Source organism: Narcine bancroftii, chromosome 11 (genome assembly GCF_036971445.1).
Source record: "Narcine bancroftii isolate sNarBan1 chromosome 11, sNarBan1.hap1, whole genome shotgun sequence".
NCBI lineage: Eukaryota > Metazoa > Chordata > Chondrichthyes > Torpediniformes > Narcinidae > Narcine > Narcine bancroftii.
Genome location: NC_091479.1, coordinates 20,690,507 through 20,714,575, shown reverse-complemented (window position 1 = coordinate 20,714,575; position 24,069 = coordinate 20,690,507). Strand labels below are relative to the sequence as shown.

The window sequence follows — 24,069 nt, the reverse complement described above, 5'->3', positions numbered from 1 at the left end:
TCTTCCCCACTATTGAGAACATCTACAGGGAATGCTGTGGTCAGAGAACCGCAACAATCATCAAGGATCCACACCACCCAGCACATGCTATGTTGTCACTACTGCCATCAGGAAAGAGGTCCAGGTGCTACATGACTCGCACCCCCGGTTCAGGAACAGCGGCTACCCCCCCTCCACCATCAGACTCCTCAACAACAAACTCAATCAGGGACTCATTTAAGGACTTTTACCGTGCAGTTTATTTTCTTTTTGTTCTCTCTGTATTGCACAGTTAGTTTACATCAGTTCAGTGTTTGTATACATTTTTACGCTGTGTACAGTTTATTTTTTGCACAACCAATTAGTGGTAATTCTTCCTCACCTGTGGGAAAAAGGGATCTCGGGGTTGTAAGTATTCTGACAATAAATCTGAAATATATTGGAAAAGCTGAAATCATCTCTGATTCTTGATGTGGTTTCCTCTTATTCAAAATCAGCTCTGTTGATTTGAAAGTTAGGACTTTGAATGCAGTTTGTTGATCTAATTTTTTAATTTGAGGGAACATTTGGTGGGACATCAGAAGTCAGATTCATAGAGACATTCAGTTCACTAAGTCCAACCCAACTATCAAGCCTCCATTTTCACCCTACCTGTGACAGAATATATAGAAATATTTTTGGGAGATAAATTGGGAAAAATTAGAGTAGGTTACATACATATACACTTTAAAAAGGATCTTATTTGAAATACTGGAGAATTCATATCCACAGTGACTTTGCAGAAATTGTGAAGAATGCCTATGGAGACTTCACAAGTTGGTGTTAATTGTTGAATGAATGGACTATTGTCTTTAAAGCAAAAGCAAGAGACATACTATTTCCTGATACCTTTTTGCAAGACTTTTGACAAGAGTGCTCGGAGGTCACACAGGGGGTCAGTCAAGCAAGCTGGCACTCTCAGGCAGAGAGAGGCACAGATAGAAGCTTTTTGGAACTGAAACAGGAGCTCCAGGGTGGCAGATGGCTGAAAGTACTAGCTGTCTAGTGTTTCTCTTGGAATAATGGAAACAGAAAAGAACTCTGTGGTAACCGGAAGGAAAGAGGTTATCATCTGGAGAACCCTGATGGGGCAGGTTTCATCAGCGAGACACTGAGGTGATTGAGGGAAGTACCTCAGTTGTGGACATCCTGGAACAACACATCTCTCTCTGCAAAACCTACAAGAATCTTCCTGAGCAGTAAGCCTGGTGAACTTTATGCATGTTAAATTCTGTGCACAGTATAAGAATTGCCTGCAACCAGTGAACTTGGAGGAATGAGAAGTGAGATTGGACTGTGAACCAAAGACCTTTTCTGAACTTACACCCACATTACATACGTGCGCTTAGAATTAGAAGTGGGTTAAGTTGGTTTAAGTTAAGCAAGTTAAAAATAGAGATTAGTTAAAGTTTGATTCTGTTTTCAATGTTTAAAGATAATTAAAAGGAAATTTTGTTTAAGTAACCATTTGTCTTGGTGAATATCCATTGCTGCTGGGTTTTGGGGTCCTTTGGGCTCATAACATATCACCCACTTACACTAGGGACACAACCATAAACATGAACCCAGCAACCATGTTTGAGATGTGGAAGGAAAAAGAACCGGTCAAAAAGAATAGACACACTCCACACAGTCGGCCCCACAAGTCAAGGAAGAACTTCTCTTGTTGGACCACTCGGCCCCACAAGTCAAGGTAGAACCTCCCTTGTTGGACCCTCGGCCCCACAAGTCAAGGTAGTAGAACTTCCCTTGTTGGACCACTCTGCCAACTTAAAGAATGAACTGATGAGCAATCAATATTTTCCTGCACAACAAATGGGGCTCAAAACAAAGTCGTCAGAAACAGTTTTGTTTGTAAGCAGAAGGCATCAACATTTTGGAACAAATGTAGCGGTTCTGATAATTATCTGTGGACTTTGAACAATCTGAACTTAAGGCTTTGCTTTCAAAAGCGTAGAATGAGCTCCTGAACATGGCAAAAGAATCATTTTAATTGCACTCTCTAAAATTGGTTTCACAATTGATTTAATTATTTGTGTATAATTTTCCAACATATATTAATCAGAAATTAAATCAAAACATATTGAAAGTAGTTAATTAATTAATTAATTTTAAGTGATTGGTCTCCCTGAATATGAATATTTTAAGGAGGCTGCATTTAACAATGTCCATTACAGGAGAGATGGAAGGGCAAACGAAGAATTCTGGGTTTTATTTGCTTTTGAAGATTACCTGAAGCCAGATTCCAACAACTGATTGACTTTGGACGACGGAGTAGCACAATGTCCAAAGTCCTGATGGTTCAGCATCTGGAGAGGTTTGCAATTTCCATTCACTTGGTGAATGGACAACTGTCCCCAGTTCCCATATTTCTTGACCTTTCACCAGGATCTTAGCTCCCACACTCCCTTTAAACCTACTGGCTCCTGCTAGCCATGCTCCTATGAAACTGCTGGGGTTCACTGAAATGTTACCATGTAACACATTTTTAAAAAGTGAATTAAATGGTGTTGGAAGTGGTAATAAAATAAAACCCATTTGTCTGGAGAATTATTTTCGGAAACCAGCAATTTGATGATCTGCCACACAATGTGTTGAAAGACTATGAAAAGAGTGGATTCTTGGGTTGCCCCATCTCCCAGACATTCCAGAACCAGTGGTTTTAACATGAGAAGCGGTCTCTCAGACAAGTCCCCAAAAGCTCTAGGTGACAGCAGTCCAACTTGTTACACCCTCCCCATCTCTCCCCAGATCACTACAGTCTTCATTATTGGATTCTTTTCTAGCTCCCTGTTAATTTTCACAATACAATCTGTCTCCACTATAAAACTTAACCAGGAACATAATCACCTCACAGTCATGAGTTCTCTGACTGCAACTTGGACACATTAGGGTATTTCAAAAATATTCACCACCTTTCATGTAAATCTTCTTTGGAGTATAAAATTACTAACAAAGCATTGATAGGATTTCAGATGGTGACCATATTTAATAATGAGGGGTTCTTGAGCCCAGACTACAAGGGGCTCTTGTGCCCAGGCTATGCAGAACCAGTGGGAATTTCACTGGTGAGGTAGGTCCTGGCCGTTTCAAACCAAACCTTCTCCACCTTTTCTTTCCCTAGCTCCCAGAGATGGTGGAGATACTTCCAGCCAGTTCCCGCTGTGGTCTGAAAGTACTCCCTGTTCTCTGGGTAAAACAAAGTACTGTACCTATTCAAAACCAGTGATTGAGAAAACCTGCAAAGAACCAACAAATACAAAGCATCCTTCTCCTGCAGAGATAAAGGGATCACACTTTCAAAGCCAGCGAGAATGTGGCCACCAACCCGCATGGGGTCATTACTCTCAAGCATCTGGTACATAATGCATATGGCCACATCCCACACATAGTAACCATAGCTCATGTTGCCAAAGTCTAGGATACCCGAGATGTCCAGCTCCTGTTGCAGGTGATCTGGGATGGCATGATCAGCTGGTGAATGAAGAGGCTGGACTAGAATGTTGGTATGGCTGAAGTCTCCATGATTAATGCCTGTACAAGACACAAATATTGCAATGTTGTATTGCCCGTCAGTAAATGGCAATATATGCTTCTTATTGATCCCCTAGATTGAATGTAATAATAGAGTGAGAGATGCAGCAGGCCATGACGTTACAGAGTGTAGTGGTGTACATCTCTGGTCCTGCTCAGAGATCCTCAGTTTTCAGCTGCCAGACCTGTTCTATGTCTATCCCATTTAAGGGTCCTCCGTGTGAAAGAAGGACTATAAGGATTCTGTCTCCATCAACAGTGCTCAATTCCCTGAGGGGTGGGGGGGGGGGGGGAAACATCTCCCTTTGCTCGTCCTAGTCCACCTACATCACTGCAATTGGTAAGAAAGTGCACCAGCATCTCTACTTCCTTAGAAGCCTGAGGACATTTAACATGTCACCTCCATCCCTTAAGTTCTACTGGTGAACCATAGAGGGTGCATTGCTGCGTGGCACAGGAACTGCACCAAGCAAGACTGCAGGAAACTGCAGAGGGCTTTGATCATGGCTCAGGACATCGCACACACAGCCCTCCTCCTCATCTACTCCATTTATTCCTCTTGTATTGTTGGAACAAGCAGACCACATGAAAGGATTCATTCCCAACCACATTGTTTCACTCTCCAAAAATCACCAGCTTTTGCATAGTTCTCTGTTCCAAGTTTAGTCCTTCAGTACCCGAGTTTGTTGGGTCATTCTTAGAGTCAATGACCTCGGGATCCATGTACTTGGCCAGACTGGGCAAGATGGCAGATTTCTTTCTATGAATGGTCCTTGGGACAATCCAGTACCTCTCATAGTCATGACTGCCAAGTAGGCTTACCACTTTTTTTTCTGTACATGGTCGAACAGTACCTGAACTTAACTTCTCCAGGTGTCGTGGTGGACATGAACACCGGTCTCTGGACTGTAGACCCAGTCTCTCGATCTATGGTCTGGTCAGCCAACGTGAATAGTGGAAATTTCTCTCTCATTTTCTTTAAAAATACATTCTATATTTGCTGATTAATAATCTATTAAAATTTACCTATTCATTTTTTTAAATTTTATTTTCCATTTGCATTAAGATATATAAAGTATTTATCCATAACTAGAATAATTAAAAACTACACAGAAGTAATACAGTTTTAATAAATTTTCTCCCCACCCACCCCAACCCCAAGTAGGAAAAAAGCCTGTCTAAACAACATGTCTTTTAATTAATTGCAGTTTACACAACAATCTTAAACCATAACTAATGGTTGGATGGAAGCGTGGTGGACGCTTCGTAGTAATAAAATCCATGTAGGGTTTCCAAACCTCATCAAATTTTTCTGGTTGATTTTGTAAATTATACATTCTCTCTAGTGGTATACAATTTAATAATTCTGCACACCATCTATTCAACCCCCTATTCATCTCTTCTTTATTCTACCTTAAATTTTAATTTTAGAAGTACTGCCCAAGAATGCGGGAATCCTAAAATCCAGACAGACCCAGTCCCTGATCAGACTGGATTTTTGGACATCTACTGTATTCCACTCCAAACCCACAGTGAATCAGAATGAAGCCCTGATACCACTTACTTTCCACAACTGCCCATCTTACCTTTGAAGCCTCGTGACTTACTTTGCCGGAAGTTGCTCATGTTTGGCAGTATCGTCTCCACAAACTGCTGAATGATTTGCTGCACGGTTTGACGATGCCTGTCCTCTTCCACCGCAAACAAATACTTGTTCAGCTGGTAAATATTTGAAAATTTCCAGATTAAACAATCTCGCTGGAGGCTCTTCAAGTTGGGGTGCTGGAATTCCTAAATAATTGGACAAATCCATTACATTCACCCACACCAACACTTCAACCCTGTTTGAAGATAGCTTTAGGAAAATTTAATTTATTTAGTTCCAATGGGTCCAGAATCAACTGCTGACAAAGGGGCCAGATCACTAAAGGTGGATCTAGTCGAGAGATTACTGCACTTTAGATAACAGGTGGTGTGAGGCTGGCTCACTCCACACAGCCACAAGTTCAATACAAATGTTCCCGACTCAGAAAGCTTCCTTCCTCTGGCTGACAATAACAAATAAAGTGTGGGTGATTTCAACACTTTCCATCTTTCTTTCAAAAAGGTAGAAAAAAATAATGAAACATCCACAATGTCAGAAACTTCAATTACATTAAAACCCCTGGCAGCTATGGGAATTGGTAGATGCCAGATAAGTGAATTTGCTGGTTGCTTGAGATCACAGGCTGATGGGTTTGGTGAACTGACCACTTGGCATCAATTTTAAACTTTCATATTTTTTGACCAATTTAATTTCCATGATTCTTTTTGCCCGGTTCCTTGAGGTTGTAGGATACTTGCATTTTGGATAACAAGGATTTTACTGTATTTGACAAAGATATTTCTGGATGAATAGCCTTTGACCTCAAATGTTAATTTGTTTTCCTTCTCCCGAAAGGATGCCTGTTCCATTGAGTGTTCCCAGGATTTCCTGTTTTTTTTTTTTCCCTTCTGCTTAGTACCTGGCCCCACATCTGTGATGCCCAAGAACTTAAATAACAAGGAAGCCTATTAAATAAATTACTTCAAATAGAGATTGTTTCAAGGTAAAGAGACCCAAAGTAGGACTGATTTGTTCGCACAGTGTAGCACTATTGATCAACCACATCAGACAGAGTTGTGATTAATAGGCCTTAATTCATAACACATCTCACATGGCCCAGTTCCAAGAAAGGTACTGGGAGAGGAGTTGGGTGTAACAGCCTTTGAGGATATCAGGGGCGGTCCAGCTCATATAGTACATACAATACAGTGGTTGCACCACACACAGTGTAGCACATTGATAAAATGAGAAGAGCGGGCCGACTGGTACGACCCCCAGAAACCGTTTCTTCAGACAATGGCTAGAGACCAAGGTGGACTTACTTTCAGAGCCTTGTTAATCTGAGCAAGAGTTTGGCCAACCTTGTACAAGATCTGTGGGTTTGCAGGGATTTTCTGCAGTGGAGTTCCTGGTAGGTAGGTGAACAAGCGGACCATGTGCTTCTTGAACTCTTGACCACAGCCTGCAAAATATACAGCAGTTTTTTTTGCTGTTAGCCAGCTTAACCTTTCTAAAACTGAAAAAATTAAATGTTTCCAATTAGAATGTCTTTTTGAAGGAATTATGTAAATGAAAAAAACAAGTCTTCAGCTTTTGAAATTATATCAACAGAAAAGGCATACGATAAATGATACCCACTAATCGTCTCCAGTGACATAATCTTGCCATCAATGGTTGGGATTGGTGTGGGGGAGGGGAAACCTTTCCGGTTCAAAAGCATCATGACTTGAGTTTGAACTTCCACCATATCGGCATCCTGGCTGTCGACCGTGTTCAGCACCTTGAGGACGTAGCTCTCGCTCGGATCTCCACTCGCCTGGGTCTCAGATACCAGGACGTGGAAGTTCTGGTCCATATAACTGGGCAGTGGTTGGACTTTGGAGACCTTCAGACCATACAATCGTCCAACCAACTCCACCACCTGGGCCTCACTCACTGAGGGTTTGATTGAAGCAGCTTTCTCTGAGTCGTCCATCTGGAAGACAGGAAAATAACAATTCTCATTAAGTAAAAGCAGAACAGCACAGCACAGGCCCTTTGGCCCACAATAATGTGATGACCTATCTATACAAAAAAACCCAAAATCTATCTCATAACTTTCTATCTTTCATCCATGTGCTTGTCCAAGAGTCTCTTAACTGTCCTTATTGTTCCAGCCTCCACCACCAACCCTGACAATGCATTCCAGGCCCCCACGAACTCTCTGTGTTTAAAAACGTACACCTGATGTCTCCTCCAAACTTTACTTCCTTCACTTTGTACAGATGTCCTCTGGTGTTTGCTATTTTTGCCCTGGGAAAAAGGTGCTGATTGTCTATCCAATCTGTGCCTCTCACAATCTTGTAAACTTCTATTAAGTCACTTCTAATTCTTCTTCATGCCACATGCTCTGCTAATTTTGCCTCATCAGGTAAATTTTTCCAATTCAGATAACATCCTGGTAAATCTCCTCTGCACCCTCTCCGTAGCTTCCACATCTTTCTTGTAATGAGGTGACCTGAACCGAACACAACATTCCAAATGTGGTCTCACCAGAGATTCATAGAGCTCATGACTCCTGAATTCAATCCTCGATTAATGAAACCCAGCATATTAGAGGTCTTCTCAGCTATCCTATCAACCTGCACAGCAACCTTGAGAGATCTATGGACTTGGTCGCCAAGGTCCCTCTGTTCTTCCACTCTGTTAAGTACCCCACTATCTTTGTTTCACGCAAAATGCATCACCTCACACTTGTCCAGATTGAACGTCAGCTGCCACTTTTCTGCCCAACGACAGCTTTCAGCGCTATCCACAATACCTCCAACCTTCATATCATCTGTTAACCTACTGATCCATCCCCCTCGTTCCACATCCAGGTCATTTATAAACATCACAAAGAACAGGGGTCCCAGAACAGATCCCAGCAGAACTTCACTAGTCACTGACCTCCAGGCAGAATACTTTCCGTGCCCTACTACTCTCTGCTTTTTCCAGGCAAGTCAAATCCGAATCCTCACGGGCAGGATTTCACGTATCCCATGACTCATGGGTCAGTATTGGGTGGTGTTCAAGGACTCTGCTGAGAATCTGAATGAGTACACCTCCAGACCACAAACAGTGAGGATTGGTACGAACTTCTCCACCATCTCCATCAGTACCAGAGCACCACAGTTCTTAGCCCCCTGATCTGCTCACTTTACACCTACGACTGTGTGGCTCGATACCACAATAACACCAGCTACAAATTTGCCGATGAAACAACGGGTAGTGGGTTGTATGAAGGAAGGGCATGAGTCAGCACACAGGAGGGAGATTGAAAACTTGGCTGAATGGGGTTCCAACAACAATCTTGCACTCGGGGGCATGGCAAGATGGCGTAGAGTCTAGACGTGTAATCTTGACCTCTCTGGCCAGACTTTTAAGAACCCGTTTTTAACTCTTTGTTTTCAAGTTTAAACTTTTAAAAAACTTAGTTTAAAGAATTAAGGAACTGTTATGACCATTAATGGTAAAAAAAGATTAAACCTCAAGTGCAGAAGAAACTACATTTTTGGAGTGTTGAAGATTTAGGGCCTAAACAGCCTGCTACAGCTTCAGGTTTAATTTCTTCCGTGTCTAGATTGCCTGTGGGAGCTGAAAAAAGATTACTACTCACCAGGAGAAGAATATCACTGGAATTACTCGTTCTCAGCAGGAAGGTGCGTGTTCCCAAGAAGTGGATCCTGATTCTGGCAGCCTGCCAACTCTAACAGAGGGAGCATGCAGGAAAATGACTCCATTGTTTGAAACCACTCAAGAATTACTCCAACCTGAAGAGCTCGGTCTTATCTGTGAGTTCTTGAAACAACAGCGAGTTGTGGGGGGAGACCAGCATCAATCTCCTGAGGAGGTCGGGGTGCCATTGCTAGGAGTTCAGACTCGCAGTAAGACTGTTAAAATGCCTGCTGTTGAGCTGCAGCAGGAGCTGCAGTTACCTGGTTCTGTCATTACGTTATAGAAGGCAGGGTTGAGTCTTTCCGAACTACAATTTAATCTGTTAAATACTGTCACTCAGATGATAATGCAAGAGTTGTCTCAAATGAAAGATAGTATGAGGTCAGAATTCACTACAGTTAATGCACGAGTGGAAGCATTTTCTGAAGATTTAAAAAATTTCAGTCTGCTTTTTTGGAATGTAAACAGCAAGTGGCCTCTAATACAGAAAAAGTGATGGAGGTGGAAAAATCCATTAAAGAATTGAGAGAACATGAGAAGGAGTTAGAGAGGAAAGTAGACTATTTAGAGAATCAAAGCAGAAGGAATAATGTGAAGATTGTTGGTTTGCCGGAAGGTCTGGAAGAACAAGATCCTCTTCGTTTTTTTACAGAATGGATCCCACAAATATTGGGGCAAGAATTTTTCTCTGGAGGCTTGGTATTGGAAAGAGCTCATAGAGCCTTAAGAAGAAGACCTCTGCCTGGCCAATCACCGAGACCCGTGATAATTCGATGCTTGAATTATTTGGACAGAGAAACAATACTTCGCCTAGCAGTGCAAAATGCGAGACAACGACAAGCTCCGTTAATGATTCAGAATAATAGAGTTTTTTTCTATCCCGATTTGAGTCAAGAGGTTATTCAGCGTCGGCGTCGATTTAATCCAGTTAAAGAAGTTTTGAGGCGTAAAGGCTATAAGTCTACTTTTCGCTATCAGGCAGTGTTGAAGGTGTTTTGTGGAGACTTTCAATCTCGGTTTTTTGAGAATGAATGTGAAGCAATGAGTTTTGCTGATTCATTGCCAGATGTAAGAGGACAAAGATGTAGTCCACCATTGTCTCCTAAAGAGAAATCTGGTTGTTCTGGAAATGGAAGAAATGGGAGAAATGGGAATGGAAAGAGTCCAACTACTCTTGAAAAGGGGTCGCCGAGTTGGAATCTCTTGGATGAATAGAAGAACTTTCTTATTCTTACTTTATTTTTATGTCTTATGATATCTTGTTGTTATTCTTTGTTTGGTTGGGGAGGGAGAGATTTACTCTATGTTCTATTAGTCATCAGCCACTGGTGGGTGATCCACACTCAAGTTTGGTTTAGGGACTACTACCTTTTAGTAGATTTTTTTTTTGGGGGGGGTTTTACTTTATTTTTTTCATTTTAATTTTATTTAGTCTTTAATTTGTGGTTTCTTTTTCTCCTATTGGAGGACCTATTTATGTTGATCTGAGTTTTTATATATCGACATTATTAGTTCTTAGTAATATTAGTAGATATGTCAAAGTTGAGGTTTGCTACTTTTAATGTTCGAGGTTTAAACAGTCCGATTAAGTGTAAATGCATTTTGGCAACATAATGTGCTTATACTAAAACATATAATGAAGTTATGGACAAAGTTCTAGTGGTGAACTGTCGGCCTTGACTCCGTTGTATAATAATCAACTTATTTCTTTCTCAATTCATAATCGAAGTTTATTACATTGGAGATTTAAAGGTGTGGAAAATTTGGGAGATTGTTTTAAAGGTAAATTTTTATCTTTTGATCAGATGAGGGACAGTTATGGTATTGATAAAATTTTTTTGTTTCTTTATTATCAAATTCGATCTTTGGTAAAACATGTGTTTGGTAGAGATATGACTTTACCTGAAATGACTAAATTTGAGACTTTTCTTATGAAGGTACCAGAAAAGGGTTATATTTCAGTTATGTATCAAATATTAAAGGATGGTATGGATAAAAAGGGCTGGGATAAATCTAAAGGTAAATGGGAAGTGGAGATTGGTTTTATTTTTTCCGAGGATGGTTCGTCAGATATTTGTTAAGATAGTGTAACTAGATTGATAAATGCACGCTATGCAATGATTAATTATAATTTTTTTTACATCAATTATACTTAACACCTGAAAAGTTAAAAAAAATGGTTTTCATGAATCAGATTTGTGTTTTAGATGTGGTCATATATATATATATATATAGGTTTCTGGAATACCTGTACAAGATTAAAATACCTTTAGATCTGACAGTATTATTATTGGGTAGCTTGCAACCTCTGAAAGGTCTGGGATTAGATAAATTTCAACTTGCTTTTGTATATTTAGCGCTATCTGTAGCACATTTTGATTTACATTGATTAGATCTTAATATGTATATTTAATTTTTCTTTAATTTTTTTCTCTTTATGGCTCTCTTTAGGAGAGCCTTTTTTTTCCTTTCTTTTATTTCTCTTTTATATATATGTATATATGTATATATGTATATATGTGTGTATATATATATATATATGTATGTGTGTGTATATATATATATATATATATATGTATATACATATATAAAATATATCATTCATGCTTACTTTATTGTTATATATGTTATTTATTATCTGTATTTTGAACAAATAAATAAAGTTAAAAAAAATCTTGACCTCAATGTCACCAAAACTAAGGAAAGCCGAAGGTATACAATCCATTGGTCATTGGGGGGGGGGGATAAGAGGTGGAGAGGGTGAGCAAATTAAGTTTTTGGGAGTCCCTATCACGGAGGATCTTTCCTGGACCCAACACACCAATGGCATCATAAAGAAAGTGCGACAGAGCTTCTACTTCCTCAGGAGTTTGCGTTGGTTTGGTACAAGACCAGAAACCCTGGCAAATTTCCCTGGAAAGTGTACTGACTGGCTACATCATGGTTTAGTTTGGAAATACCAATACCCTTGAGCATAAAGGCCTCCAAAAAGTAGTGGACCCTACCCAGGACATCACAGGCAAAACCCACTGTTAATTACACCTACAGGGAATGCTGCCGAAGGAGGGCAGCAGCAATCAAAGACCCACACCACCAAGGAAAGAGGTATCGGTGCCACAATACTCACACCCCCAGGTTCAGGAACAGCTGCTCCCCCTCCACCATCAGACTCCTCAACGACAAACTCAATCAGGGACTCTTACTGTGCACTTTATTGATTTTCTTCTTGTTTCTCCCTGTATTGCACATTCAGTTTGTTTACATTCGTTATCTGTTTAAAGTTCTTTGTTTACACTGTGTATACTTTTTTTCCCCCACTGCCAATTAGTGGTAATTCTGCTCGCCTGCGAGACAAAAGAATCTCAGGGTTGTATGTGATGTCATGTATGTACTGACCATAAATCTGAAATCTGAATGGATCTCCCAAGGGGGATCTTGTCAAATGCCTAACTAAAATCCACATACACTGTATCTACTACCCTACCTTCATCAATGTCTTTTGTAACTTCCTCAATAAACTCTATTAGGGCTCATGAGGCATGATCTACCCCTCCTAAAACAAAGCTGACTATCCCTTGGAAGATTGTACTCCTCTAAAGGCTCATGAATCCTGTCCTTTAGAATCCTCTTCCATAGTTTGACCACCACTGATGTAAGACTCACCGGTCTATAATTCCCAGAATTCTCCCCATTACCTTTTTTAAACAAGGGGCTACATTTGCCATTCTCCCATCCTCCAGCATCTCCCCTGTGACCAAGGAGGAAGCAAAGTCATCGCCAAATGCCCCAACAATCTTTTCCTTTCCTCCCACAGCAACCTGGGGCATATCTCATCTGGTCCCGGAGATTTATCAATCCTAATGTTTTTAAGTAGATTCAGCACTTCCTCTTTCTTAATCTCCACATGGTCCAGCACACAAGCTTGTTGTTCTCTGACCTCACCTTGACCAAGGCCCTTTTTTCTGGTAAATACTGAAAGTATTCCGAATCAGAATTTCTTGTCGTGAACGAGTTACACAATTCGTTGTTTCGCAGCAGCATCACATTCAAATAAACCACCTGACAAGGTGTTGCAGGGGATGGGTGGGAAAATACACCTCGTTCCACCCTGACCCCCGCAAGGATTCCATTCCATTCTCTCAATACCTCTGATTCTGTCCAATCTGCACCCAGGATGAGGACTTCCATGCCAGATCATCAGAGATGTCCTCCTTCTGTAAACAACGCGGCTCTACCACGATCACCTCGGCCCTCACCTGCATATCCTCTATTACTCGCACATCTGCCCTGGCCCCCTCCACCCCTACGCACAAGAAGGACAGGATTCCTCTTGTTCTCCTCTGCCACCCCACCAGCCTCCGCATCCAACTCATCCTCCTCCACCATATATGCCACCTACTATGTGATCCCACCACTAGACACATATTCCCCTCTCCACCTTCCACAGGGACTGCTTCCTCTGTGACTCCCTTGTCTACTACTGCCTCCCCTACAATTGTCCCCTTGGGGCCTACTCCTTTGACTCCAGGAGATGCTACACTTACACCCACACCTCCTCCCTCAGCACCATTCGGGGCACCCAAAAGTCCTTCCAAATGAAGCAACATTTCATTTGCAAATCTGCAGGGATCATTTACTGCGTCCGGTGCTTTCACTGTGGTCTCCTCTATATCGGAGATTGGACGTAGACTGGGAGATCACTTTGTTCAGCACCTCAACTCAGTCTGCTGCAATAGCGTGGATCTCACAGTGGTCACCCTTTTCAATTCTCCATCCCATTCCCTTGCTGTCTTGTCTGTTCATGGTCTCATGAACTCCCAGACTGAGACCACCCGCAATTTGGAGGAACAACACCTCATCTTCCATCTAGGCTCCCTCCAACCGAATGGCATTAATATCGACTTCTGACTACCATTAAGAACTCCACCAACCCCCGTCGTCTCTCCATTCTCTGTCTTCTTTCGCACAGCCATGAAAAATTCAACCTATTGCATCCAATTAACACCTTTTGATTGAATTCTGAGACTTTCTGATATTTCCTGCTTCTACCATTTCTGATTTTTCCTTGAAGAAGGGCTCAGGCCCAAAATGTCAGCAATATATCTTTGTCTCCTATAGATACTGAAAAGACCAGCTGAGTTCCTTCAGCATGACGGTGTGTTTATTAAACATGACTACATTAATATACATTCCATTGCTCTGTCCATAATCCATAATATTATGATACCCTGAAATGTGGGACTTAGGCATAAAAATTGCTGTAATTCTTTATGGTCAGTCCAAATCGTATACAAATAACCTTGAATAAAATCAGGAATGTGGCCTTTAATCACAAGTGAATTTAAAACTGGGCATTAAACAGGAAAATCTGCAGACACTGTGATCATATTGCAATATGTAAAAGTGCTGGAGAAACTCAACAAATCACACAGTGTTAATAGGAAGCAAAGGGATACAACCAATATGTTGGGCTTGAGCCCTTTGCCAATCCGTACACTATAGACACAAGTCAGGTTTAATTTTCTCCCCTTTAAGTTCTCAGTTCTGAGGAAGTATACTGGTCCCCTTCCAGTTGAGGTGTAACCCATCCTTTTTGTACAGATCATACCTTCACTAGAACAAATCCCAATGATCCAGACACCTGAAGCCCCTGAACCAGTTATACAGCTATACATTCATCCTATTCTTACCCTCCTTGGTGCATAGCACAGGCAGCAATCCTGACCCTTAAGATCCTGTCAATTTCTTTGCTAGCTTCCAGCATTCTCTCTTCAGGACCTCTTCCCTTTTCTTACCCATGTTGTTGATACCAATATGTACCATGATTTCTGTCTGCTCACCCTCCCTTTTCACCATGCCATGGTCCCAATCTGAGACATCTCTGACCCTGCCACCTGGGAGCGACAAACCAGATGTCTCTTTCGTGTCTATAGAATCTCCTGTCTGCTCCTCTATTGACTCCCCTACCACTACAGTTCTCCTATTTTCCCTTCTGAGCCACAGGTCCAGGCTCAATGCCAGCACTTTCCTGCTTGCTTTGCTTTCTTCTTCTCCTGAGAGTCACCCAGCTATCTGCCCCCCGCAGCTTTGGTGTGGCTGCCGGCCGGAGGTTCTTACCGATAAATTCCTCATTCTCCCATACGAGCTGAAAGGTCATCGCACCACAGCGCTAATTCCCTAACACGATCTGGAAGGAGCTGCACCTCAATGCACCTCGCGCAGATATCTCCCAGAATTCCCACATCTCACAAGGTGAACACTCCACTGATCCTGTTACCATTCTGGCCATTCTTCTCGGCACCAATACAAGGTCAAAGAATAAATAAGAATAAACTCTCACCAGAGTCTTCCCTTAGCCTCCACCTCTTGAGCTGAAGCCACAACTCACCACTCTAACTCTGGCCCACTCACACAATGGCTCTTCCCATTTTGCTTACACCATTCACCTTAGAACCATAGAACACTACAGCACATAAAAGGCCATTTGGCCCTTCTAATCTGTCCCGAAACATCATTCCGCTAGTCCCACAAACCTGCACCTCTCCCATCCATGTATCTACCATCTTAAACTATACTTTCACTCCAACTCCCATTCACTGGAAAGATTGGACTAATAGGTGACAAGGACATAATCCCAGAGCTAGAACATTGCCTGGTCCCACAGCTTTTACCACATTCAGCCATCTCGGCTGCTTTCGGCATCACGAGGAATAGAAGCCAAGAATTGGCTTCAATGATTGTGGATTCCAGGATCTCAAGATGTTCCGAATGTGAAGGGTATCCACTGTAACCTGTAACTCCCCCCCCCCCACTCCCACCCCCAACCTGCTGGTGAAGTGTTGGAGTTTTGCTGTCTCTAAATAGGGGCTCCACTGTGGGAGTGGAGCTGAGATTCAACAAGAAGAGCTGGTGGGCTGCAAGATTCAACAATCTATCAACATGGAAGATTCCGTGGCACAAAAAAAGCAACCCTTGCTATTTGGCTAGTATGGCTCACCTGCATGCAGGGGCATTTTACTTTAAATTCTAAAGTATTTAATGCACTGAATTTAACTTCCCAATTGCAATGGCAAGATTTGAACTGGAGTTTCTGGATTTTGAGAACAGATACACAGCTGTTCACCTCTCTCTTCTTCTAAACCAGGTCCCCAGTATCCCTTGAAAACCAAGTCTCCCCATGCCTGCTAACTTTAATCCTGACAGGAACATACAAACTCTGTACTCTCAAAATTTCACCTTTAAGGCCCTCCACTTACTTCGCACATCCTTGCCCAAACCCAACTTATCCCAATCCACGTATTCTTGATCCTTTCTCATGTCCTCAAAATTGGCTTTCTCCAATTTAGAATCTCAACCCGAGGTCCAGACCTATCCTTCTCCATAATTAACTTAAAACTAATGGCATAATGATCACAAGACCCAAAATGTACCCTTACACATACTTGTGTCACCTGACCTTGTCATCTAAAAGGTCACCTGACCTTGTTCTCTAATAGGAGATCTCTCTATTGATTTAGAAAACTCTCATGAACATATTTGACAAACTCTAAGCCCTTTTACAGTATGGGAGTCCCAGTCATAATGTGGAAAATTAAAGGCTCCTATCATAGCCTTCCTGTTCCTGCAGCTGTCTGCTCATTCTCTCTCTCCAGATTTCCTCCTTCAATTCTCATTGACTAGTGGATGATCTATAATACAATTCCATGAGTGTGATCGTACCTTTCCTGTTCCTCAGCTACACCCATGCACCCTCAGTAGACAAGCCCTCTGATCTGTCTTGCATGAGCACAGCTGTGATATTTTCCTCGACGAACAATGCCACTCCTCCCACTTTCATCCCCCCCTGTTCTATCATGTATGACCATTTCTCTCCATCAATGTTTGATGACTCTGTTGTTCAGGTTCGTGTGGGTCCCACAGGTTAAGAACCAGACCAAAGTGCAGGTACAAACCACACATTTATTTTGGGGATGGAATTGAGACCACAGGGTCGATATGTCAAGCAAACCTCTACACATACACAATATGCAGGGGGTAAATATACACTTTTGGATGACGAGAGGGAAACTGACAGAAACTGGGGAAGTTACAAGAGCATACACATTGAACTATCAGATCAAAGTGCCCCCACGCCTTGACCGATAAGGACACAGCTCTGCTATCTAGTTTTGAGACTCACCCCAAACCAGTGTGGAAGGTGATACTTGCATGCCACGAGGAGTCCAAAGAGGCAGAACAAAGGGGCACATGGTCCTTTATAGTTCTGGGGGCAAGGGGGGGGGAGCCAATCGTAAGGGTCAGTGTGGTCCCCGTTGGTTGCTGTAGCCAATGGCTCGAATCCAAGTGTGGAGGCTCAGCAGGGGGTGAACTGAGGTGATTCACCTGGACCAATTGGGTGAAGGTTAGGGCTGAGTCTGGGGCAGGCTGCCTGGACTGCAGTGATTTAGGTGGGCCAATTGTAAGGGTCACTTTGATGGCTTGGGGTGAGTCTTTGACCACGACTGGCGGGTAGTGTGTCCTCCGAACAGGAGCGCAGCAGCACCACTTGGTGGTGGACATTGCCTCTCCATTACATTGACTCCCTCCAGCCTTCACTGTAATCTCAAGCTTGGAACCAAGTTCATGTTATACTGGGAAGCTGTGATTCTTGCCTTTCCATACATTCAAGAAGCCCAGGACATTGAGTTGCCAGTCCTGCCTCTCCTGCAACCAAGTTTCACTAATGGCCACAATGCTAATCAATGCTCTAAGCTCATTTGCCTTTCCTACAAAACTCTTTGCATTGAAATAGGTGCACCTGAAAATATTTTCACCATGTACAACCCTTTGACTTCTAACGTTACATACTGTCTTCACAGCATCTTTTCCCTCCCCCACCCCACTATCTACTCTAGCACTCTGGTTCCCTCCCTCTGCAAATCTAATTTAAACCCTCTGAAGCAGCACAAACAAACCTTCCTGCAAGGATATTAGTTCCCCTCCAGTTCAGATGCAAACCATCCCATTGAAACAAATCCCACATCCCCTAGAAGAGCCCAATAATCCTGAAACCTGAAGCCCTCCCTCCTGTACCATGTCTTTAGCCACATGTTAATCTGCATTATCCTCCTATTTCTAACCTCATTAGCACATGGCATGGGTAACAATCCTGAGATCACAACCTTGTCCTTCATCCTAACTGTCCTAACTCTCTGAACTCTCAGGAGAGACTTCCTTTCTACCCACATCATTGGTCCCTATGTGGACCATGACATCTGGCTGTTCACCCTCTCTACTGAGAATTATATACATTTGTTCTGAGATATGGCAGACCCTGGGAGGAAAAATGAGGAGAAAAAGACAATATTGTTCAATATGTTATAATGTTACACGTTGTATTATGTATTGCGATATATTGATATTTCTGTTTTTCTTATTTGATTCTGTATTCTATTCTCCTCATGTGTTGTTTACTACAATATGTTTAATAAAAAGATTGAAAAAGAAAGTTTCTCTATGTGGTTTTTAACTCGTTTGCTTTGTATATATACTTTGAAAAGATTTTAAATTGTGAAATGTTTTCTTGCCAAATCTTAAAAGCTATCTGCTAATACCGTGCACACCAGTGGTTCTCAACCTTTTTCTTTCCAATCACATACCACTTTAAGTATTTCCTATGCCATCAGTACTCTGTGATTAGTAAGGGATTGCTTAAGGTGATATGTGAGTGGGAAGGGAAGGTTGAGAATTACTGCTCTAGACCCAATTGTTACTGAAATATTTTGCTTGAGAAAAATTGTCATTGCCCATCTCCTTTGGAGATCTGAAACCGTGCACATAACAAGTCAATTAGGGATGATTCAAACTTTTTCTTTCCACCCACATACCACCTTAAGCAATTCCTTGCTAATCACAGAGCACCTATGGCATATGGAATACTTAAAGTGATATGTGAGTGGAAAATAAGGAATTAGAGCCCCTTTTACTTGTATAAAATCAGAAGCACTTAAATCAATGCCTAATGGGAAATCTCCAGGTGAAGATGGGTTTACGTCTGAATTTTATGAATTTTCAAGATTTATTGATATCTTTATTAATTGAAGTGCTTAAACAAGCTATGGAAGTTCATTCTTCAACAAATTCTTCTTCTCATGCAATTATTACAGTTATTCTTAAGAAAGATAGAGACCATTTGAAAAAAGGTTCCTATAGACCTATCTATTTGTTAAATGTTGATTATAAGATTGTAAGGAAGGTTCTAGCTAATAGATTGGCAAAATATTACCATCTTTGATTTATATAGATCAAGTTGGATTCATTAAAAAGCATTATTCTGAAGATAATATTGCAAAATTGATTAGTTTGATTTGTATTTCTTGGGAGGAATCCAACTTACCAATGGTCTTAAAATTGCTGAAAAAGCATTTGATGGAGTAGAATGGGGTTTTCTATTTAAAGTATTGGAAATAAATTAAGTTTGGACCAATATTTATTAGTTGGGTTGAGGCTTTATATAAAATTCCTGCTGCTAGATTTGTGACAAATGAACAGATATCATCGCCATTTATATTAGAAAAATCTACTAGACAAGGTTGTCCTTTGTCACTGGCACTTTTTGTACTAGCTATTGAACCTTTGGCTCAATTGATAAGACAAGGTAGTAACATAAAAAGTATTAGAGTGAAATCTGAGTTTAAAATTCATTTGTTTGCGGATGATATTTTGATTCATTTAACAGAACCATAGGAATCCTTAAAACGTTTATACAAGAGGTTAGAACAGAATGGAGAAATATCTGATTATAAAATTAATTGGGGAAAAAAGTGAAATTATGCCATTGATTGATGCTAATTATACTTCTTGTATGAACATTGTTCAATTTAAGTGGTCAGATCAAATTAAATATTTAGGTATTAAAATAGATAAAAAATTTTGTTCAATTGTATTTACCTTTATTTCAAAAAAATTAAAAATAATTTGAATCGATGGAAAGTTTTGCCAATAATGTTAATAGGTAGAGTTAATTGTATTAAGATGAATATCTTTCCTAGATTACAAATACTTTTTTCAATCTATTCCTTGTAAAGTTCCTCTAACAATTTTTAAAGATTTGAATTTTATAGTAAGGATGTTTTTATGGAAAGATAAAATGGCAAGAGTGTCTTTACAAAAATTAACTTGGAAATATGAATTAGAAGGTTTACAGCTTCTGAATTTTCCAAACTACTACAAGATGGCGCAATTAAAGTTTATTAATAGAATATTTGATTTGAAAAATCTATGGGCAGATATTGAATTAAATCAAATTAATGACAAGATGGGTCAGTTTATTCATAAATGGAACTCTGTTATTGTGTAATTATAATTCACCTATTTTGATGCATTTAATGGAAGTATGGAATAAGATAAATGAGGAAATAGGTACACAAAGGAAAATTTCAAGTAAGACAACTTTCTATCAGAATAAACTTTTTCCATCTAATAATCAGTTTTTGAAAATATGGGATACGAAAGGAATTAAAATTATACAGGACTGTTATGAGGCTGGTTATTTTATTTCTTTCAAGAGAATGAAAGAAAAATGTGAAATCCCATCAAATACATTTTTTGTTATTATTTTTGTTATTGGATAATTTTGGGAATACTTCATTACCAAAACTGACCAAATTTGAAATTTTACTTACAGAAGGTGAGAAAAAAAGGTTTATATCTGAAATGTATATATTATTAGAGAATAAAATGCCCAAGTTAGATTTATAAAAATCTAGATTAAAATGGGGAAAAGACCTAGGGATAGCAATTTCTCAAGACGATTGGAGGATCTTATGTAAAGATAGTATGACTAAAACTGTCAATGTGTGATATAGATTAATTCATTATAATTTTATACATCAATTATATTTGATTCCAGAAAAATTAAAGAGATACAACTTAATTTCTTCAGATTTATACTTTAGTCATCAAATACATTTCTTTTTACATTCTACTTGATCATATTGCAAGGTAAAATCCTTTTTGGATGTGGCTTAAATAATTTTTACAAGATATTTTTTTAAGGTTAAAATTTCAATGGACCCATCAATGTTTTTGCTAGGTAATATTAAAAAGATATGTTTGGAATTAATATCAACTAGATTTCAAATTGCATTTTTGAGATTAGCATTAGCAGTAGTCAGAAAATGTATTGTGATTACTTGTGTTACAGAGTTCTGTGTTGTGTTGGAAAGTGACAGTTTTCCTGAGAGAGCCAAGGTGAAGGTGAATTGCTGAGAGAGTGGGAGATGGACTGGGTATGTGCAGAAAATGATGTAGAAATTTCTGGACTTGGAAGACAAACCACCACTGGGGGGTGCTGTGGAGTGGAAGGAGGCCCAACCAGAGTCATTGTCTGGGAGGAAGTTTAGAATGTTGGGCATTTTAAAAGGGATGAACATTCCAAAGGCAGTTTGAAGGATCCGGACCAAGTTATTGCTCCTCTCTCTGCAAGCAACACAAGACAACTTCGAATTTTACTCTCTCTCTCTCTCTCTCTCTCTTTCTCTCTCTCTATGACTTTTGCTTCAGTTGAGATCAAAGTTTCGTGAGTCTTGTGTGTTTTGTGTCTAAGTTTTTCTGTCGGGTGGTTGGAAATATAACTTAGAATTTAATTACATATGTTATATTTAGGTTGGGGAATTTATTTGTTTTACTGTTATAGAAATTTGCATATTAACCAGTGGGCATTGTTATACAAGGGGGCTTTTTGAATTAAGGTTCGAAGGTGAATTTTTGTTAATAAAGTAATTGTTCATCTTTACCCCTGTGTGATAGGCCTTCTTTGTGGTGGGTGGTTTGATCTTGTAACATAATTGGGGGCATCATCCGGGATCAAACCAATTTGGAAGCTTTAGGGGCAATTGACTTGTGCTTAGTTATCAGTCATCTGAGTTTGACTCAACCTCCAGGTTGAAATTAAAAATAAACGGTGAGTGTATAAATCACCAGTAGAAAAACAGCAGCTATGAATATTGACCAGTTCATAGCTAACCCTTCAGTGGTTAATTTAAAAATGGCTAAAAAGTCAGAACTGATGGTTATAGTTGGCAAGTTAAAACTTCTTATAGTAAGAACTTGGATAAAAAAAGGAAATTGCCAATCGATCCCTTTTAATAAAGAGGGTTGACTATTATGTAATAGTTGATCCCATTTAATAAGGAGGGTTGACTATTATTCCCCAAAATTGCGTTTTCCATAAGACCTGGGTAAAAGTCAAGCCGCCCCCTCCCATATTTGTTCCCGACTGCCCGTCCACCCGAGCTCCCAAAGTCCCGACCGCAGATGCTCCGACCGAGGAGCCTCGCCCCGGCCACCCGTCCATCCGGAGCTCCCGACGCCTTGAACGGCACAGATACTTACTGTGGTCAAAAGTATGACCCGTGTAAAAGGCAACCATCCACACCACTCCACTCCACTCCACTCCACTCCACTTCATTCCACTCCAAATTTGACCCGGAAAATTGGTCCGTAACGAGTATACTTGTCTCCAGCGTCAGCCGCAGCGCGGGTTCTGTCAGCCCTCTCGCAGCCCCCAAACTGGAACTCAGCAATGATGCCGAGAGAGCGGTAATGAGGTGCCACTGCACCGCTTGGTGGGCTTTTAGAGGGCAGGAGCCACCCTCATGACCTGGAGGACCAATCACACGGCAGCTGCGAGGTGGGCAGATCTGAACTTCGATTAGCTCTTGCTTGCAGGAGAGCTCAGGTGGCCTTCCACCCCTGGCAAGTCACCACACCATGCCAATCCATTTACAGGCTGGTACCCCACAGACATACCTACATTACACAAAGACCACATCCACTATTGGCCCACTAACTCCCCTCCACCTCCCCAGTACACCAGCTTCCCCATGGAGTGTAGTGTTCAAGGAACTGGCCCCTGGCCCTTTAATTTGGTTTAAAAAAAATATTTAAAATTTAAAACCATGATACAAACATTAAAAAACCCCAAATAATACATATTGTTAATAATGAATACATGGTATACAACCAAACCCCCCTGACCCACCCTACTATCATTACAACCTTGCCCTCTGCATCCTCCCTCAAACCTCATCTAATCATCTAACCTACCCCCCCAAAAAGAAAGAAAAGTAGAAAAAAGGAGAAAAAGAGAAGAAAATAAAAAAAGGAGATATAAACTACAATAACATAATTAATTACCATGGATTAGAGCAACACCACCACAGAATGGCTGAAGAATTCAAAATTTTTAAACATAATCCAAATAAGGGCTCCAAACTTTCTGATAAAAAGACAATTATTACATAAATTATACATTTTTTCCCCAATTGTATGCAGGATATCAACTCCATATCCCACCTATGTAAATTCAAATCAGTTTCATTTTTCCAAGTGTTACAAGATCAAACCAACAACTACAAAGAAGGCCTATCACACAGGGGTAAAGATGAACAATTATTTTATTAACAAAAATTCACCTTCGAACTTTAATTCAAACCCCCCCCCCTTTTATAACAATGCCCACTGGTTAATATGCAAATTTCTATAACAGTGTAAAACTAATAAATTCCCCACCTAAATAAAACATGTATTTAAAGTCTAAGTTATATTTCTACCAGCCCACAGAAAAACTTGGACACAAAGCAAACACAAAACACACAAAATGCACAAAACTTCGATCTCAACCGAATCAAAGATCATAAACAAAATTCAGTTTGTTTGGTAAATTGAAGCCAAAAGATCTTAGAGACAGAGAGAGAGCACAAAATTTGAAGATGTCTTGTGTTGTTTGCAGAGAGAGGAACAATGACTTGGTCCGGATCCTTCTGGTTGCCTTCGGAATTTTCATCCCTTTTAAAATGCCCAACATTCTAAACTTCCTCCCAGACAATGACTCTGCTTGGGCCTCCTTCCACTCCACAGCACCCCCCAGTGGTGGTTTGTCTTCCAAGTCCAGAAATTTCTAGATCATTTTCTGCACGTGCCCAATCCATCTCCCACTCTCTCAGCAATCCACCTTCACCTTGGCTCTCTAAGGCAAACTGTCACTTTCCAACACAACACATAGGCTAATACACAACACAGAACTCTGTAACTTAAGTAATCGCAATACAATTTTTGACTATTGCTAATCTCAAAAATGCAATTTGAAATCTAGTTAATCTTAACATATCTTTTTAATATTACCTAGCAAAAATATTGATGGGTCCATTGAAAATTTAACTTTAAAAATATTTCTTGTAAAAATTATTTAAGCC

The 24,069-nt window shown here is 40.4% G+C and overlaps 1 protein-coding gene across 1 annotated transcript; it reads right to left on the bottom strand.

Annotated features, from left to right (window-relative positions):
* Positions 1-221: 221 nt before the first annotated feature.
* On the bottom strand, positions 222-22,423 carry LOC138745623 (hydroxylysine kinase-like). Its single transcript, XM_069902842.1, has 5 exons — positions 22,208-22,423; positions 6,776-7,112; positions 6,460-6,599; positions 5,160-5,343; positions 222-3,552 (listed from the first exon to the last, which is right to left on the bottom strand). Exons 2-5 carry the CDS (start codon positions 7,110-7,112, stop codon positions 3,059-3,061), a joined length of 1,155 nt encoding a protein of 384 aa, XP_069758943.1. The 5' UTR covers positions 22,208-22,423; the 3' UTR covers positions 222-3,058.
* Between the last annotated feature and the right edge of the window lie 1,646 nt (positions 22,424-24,069).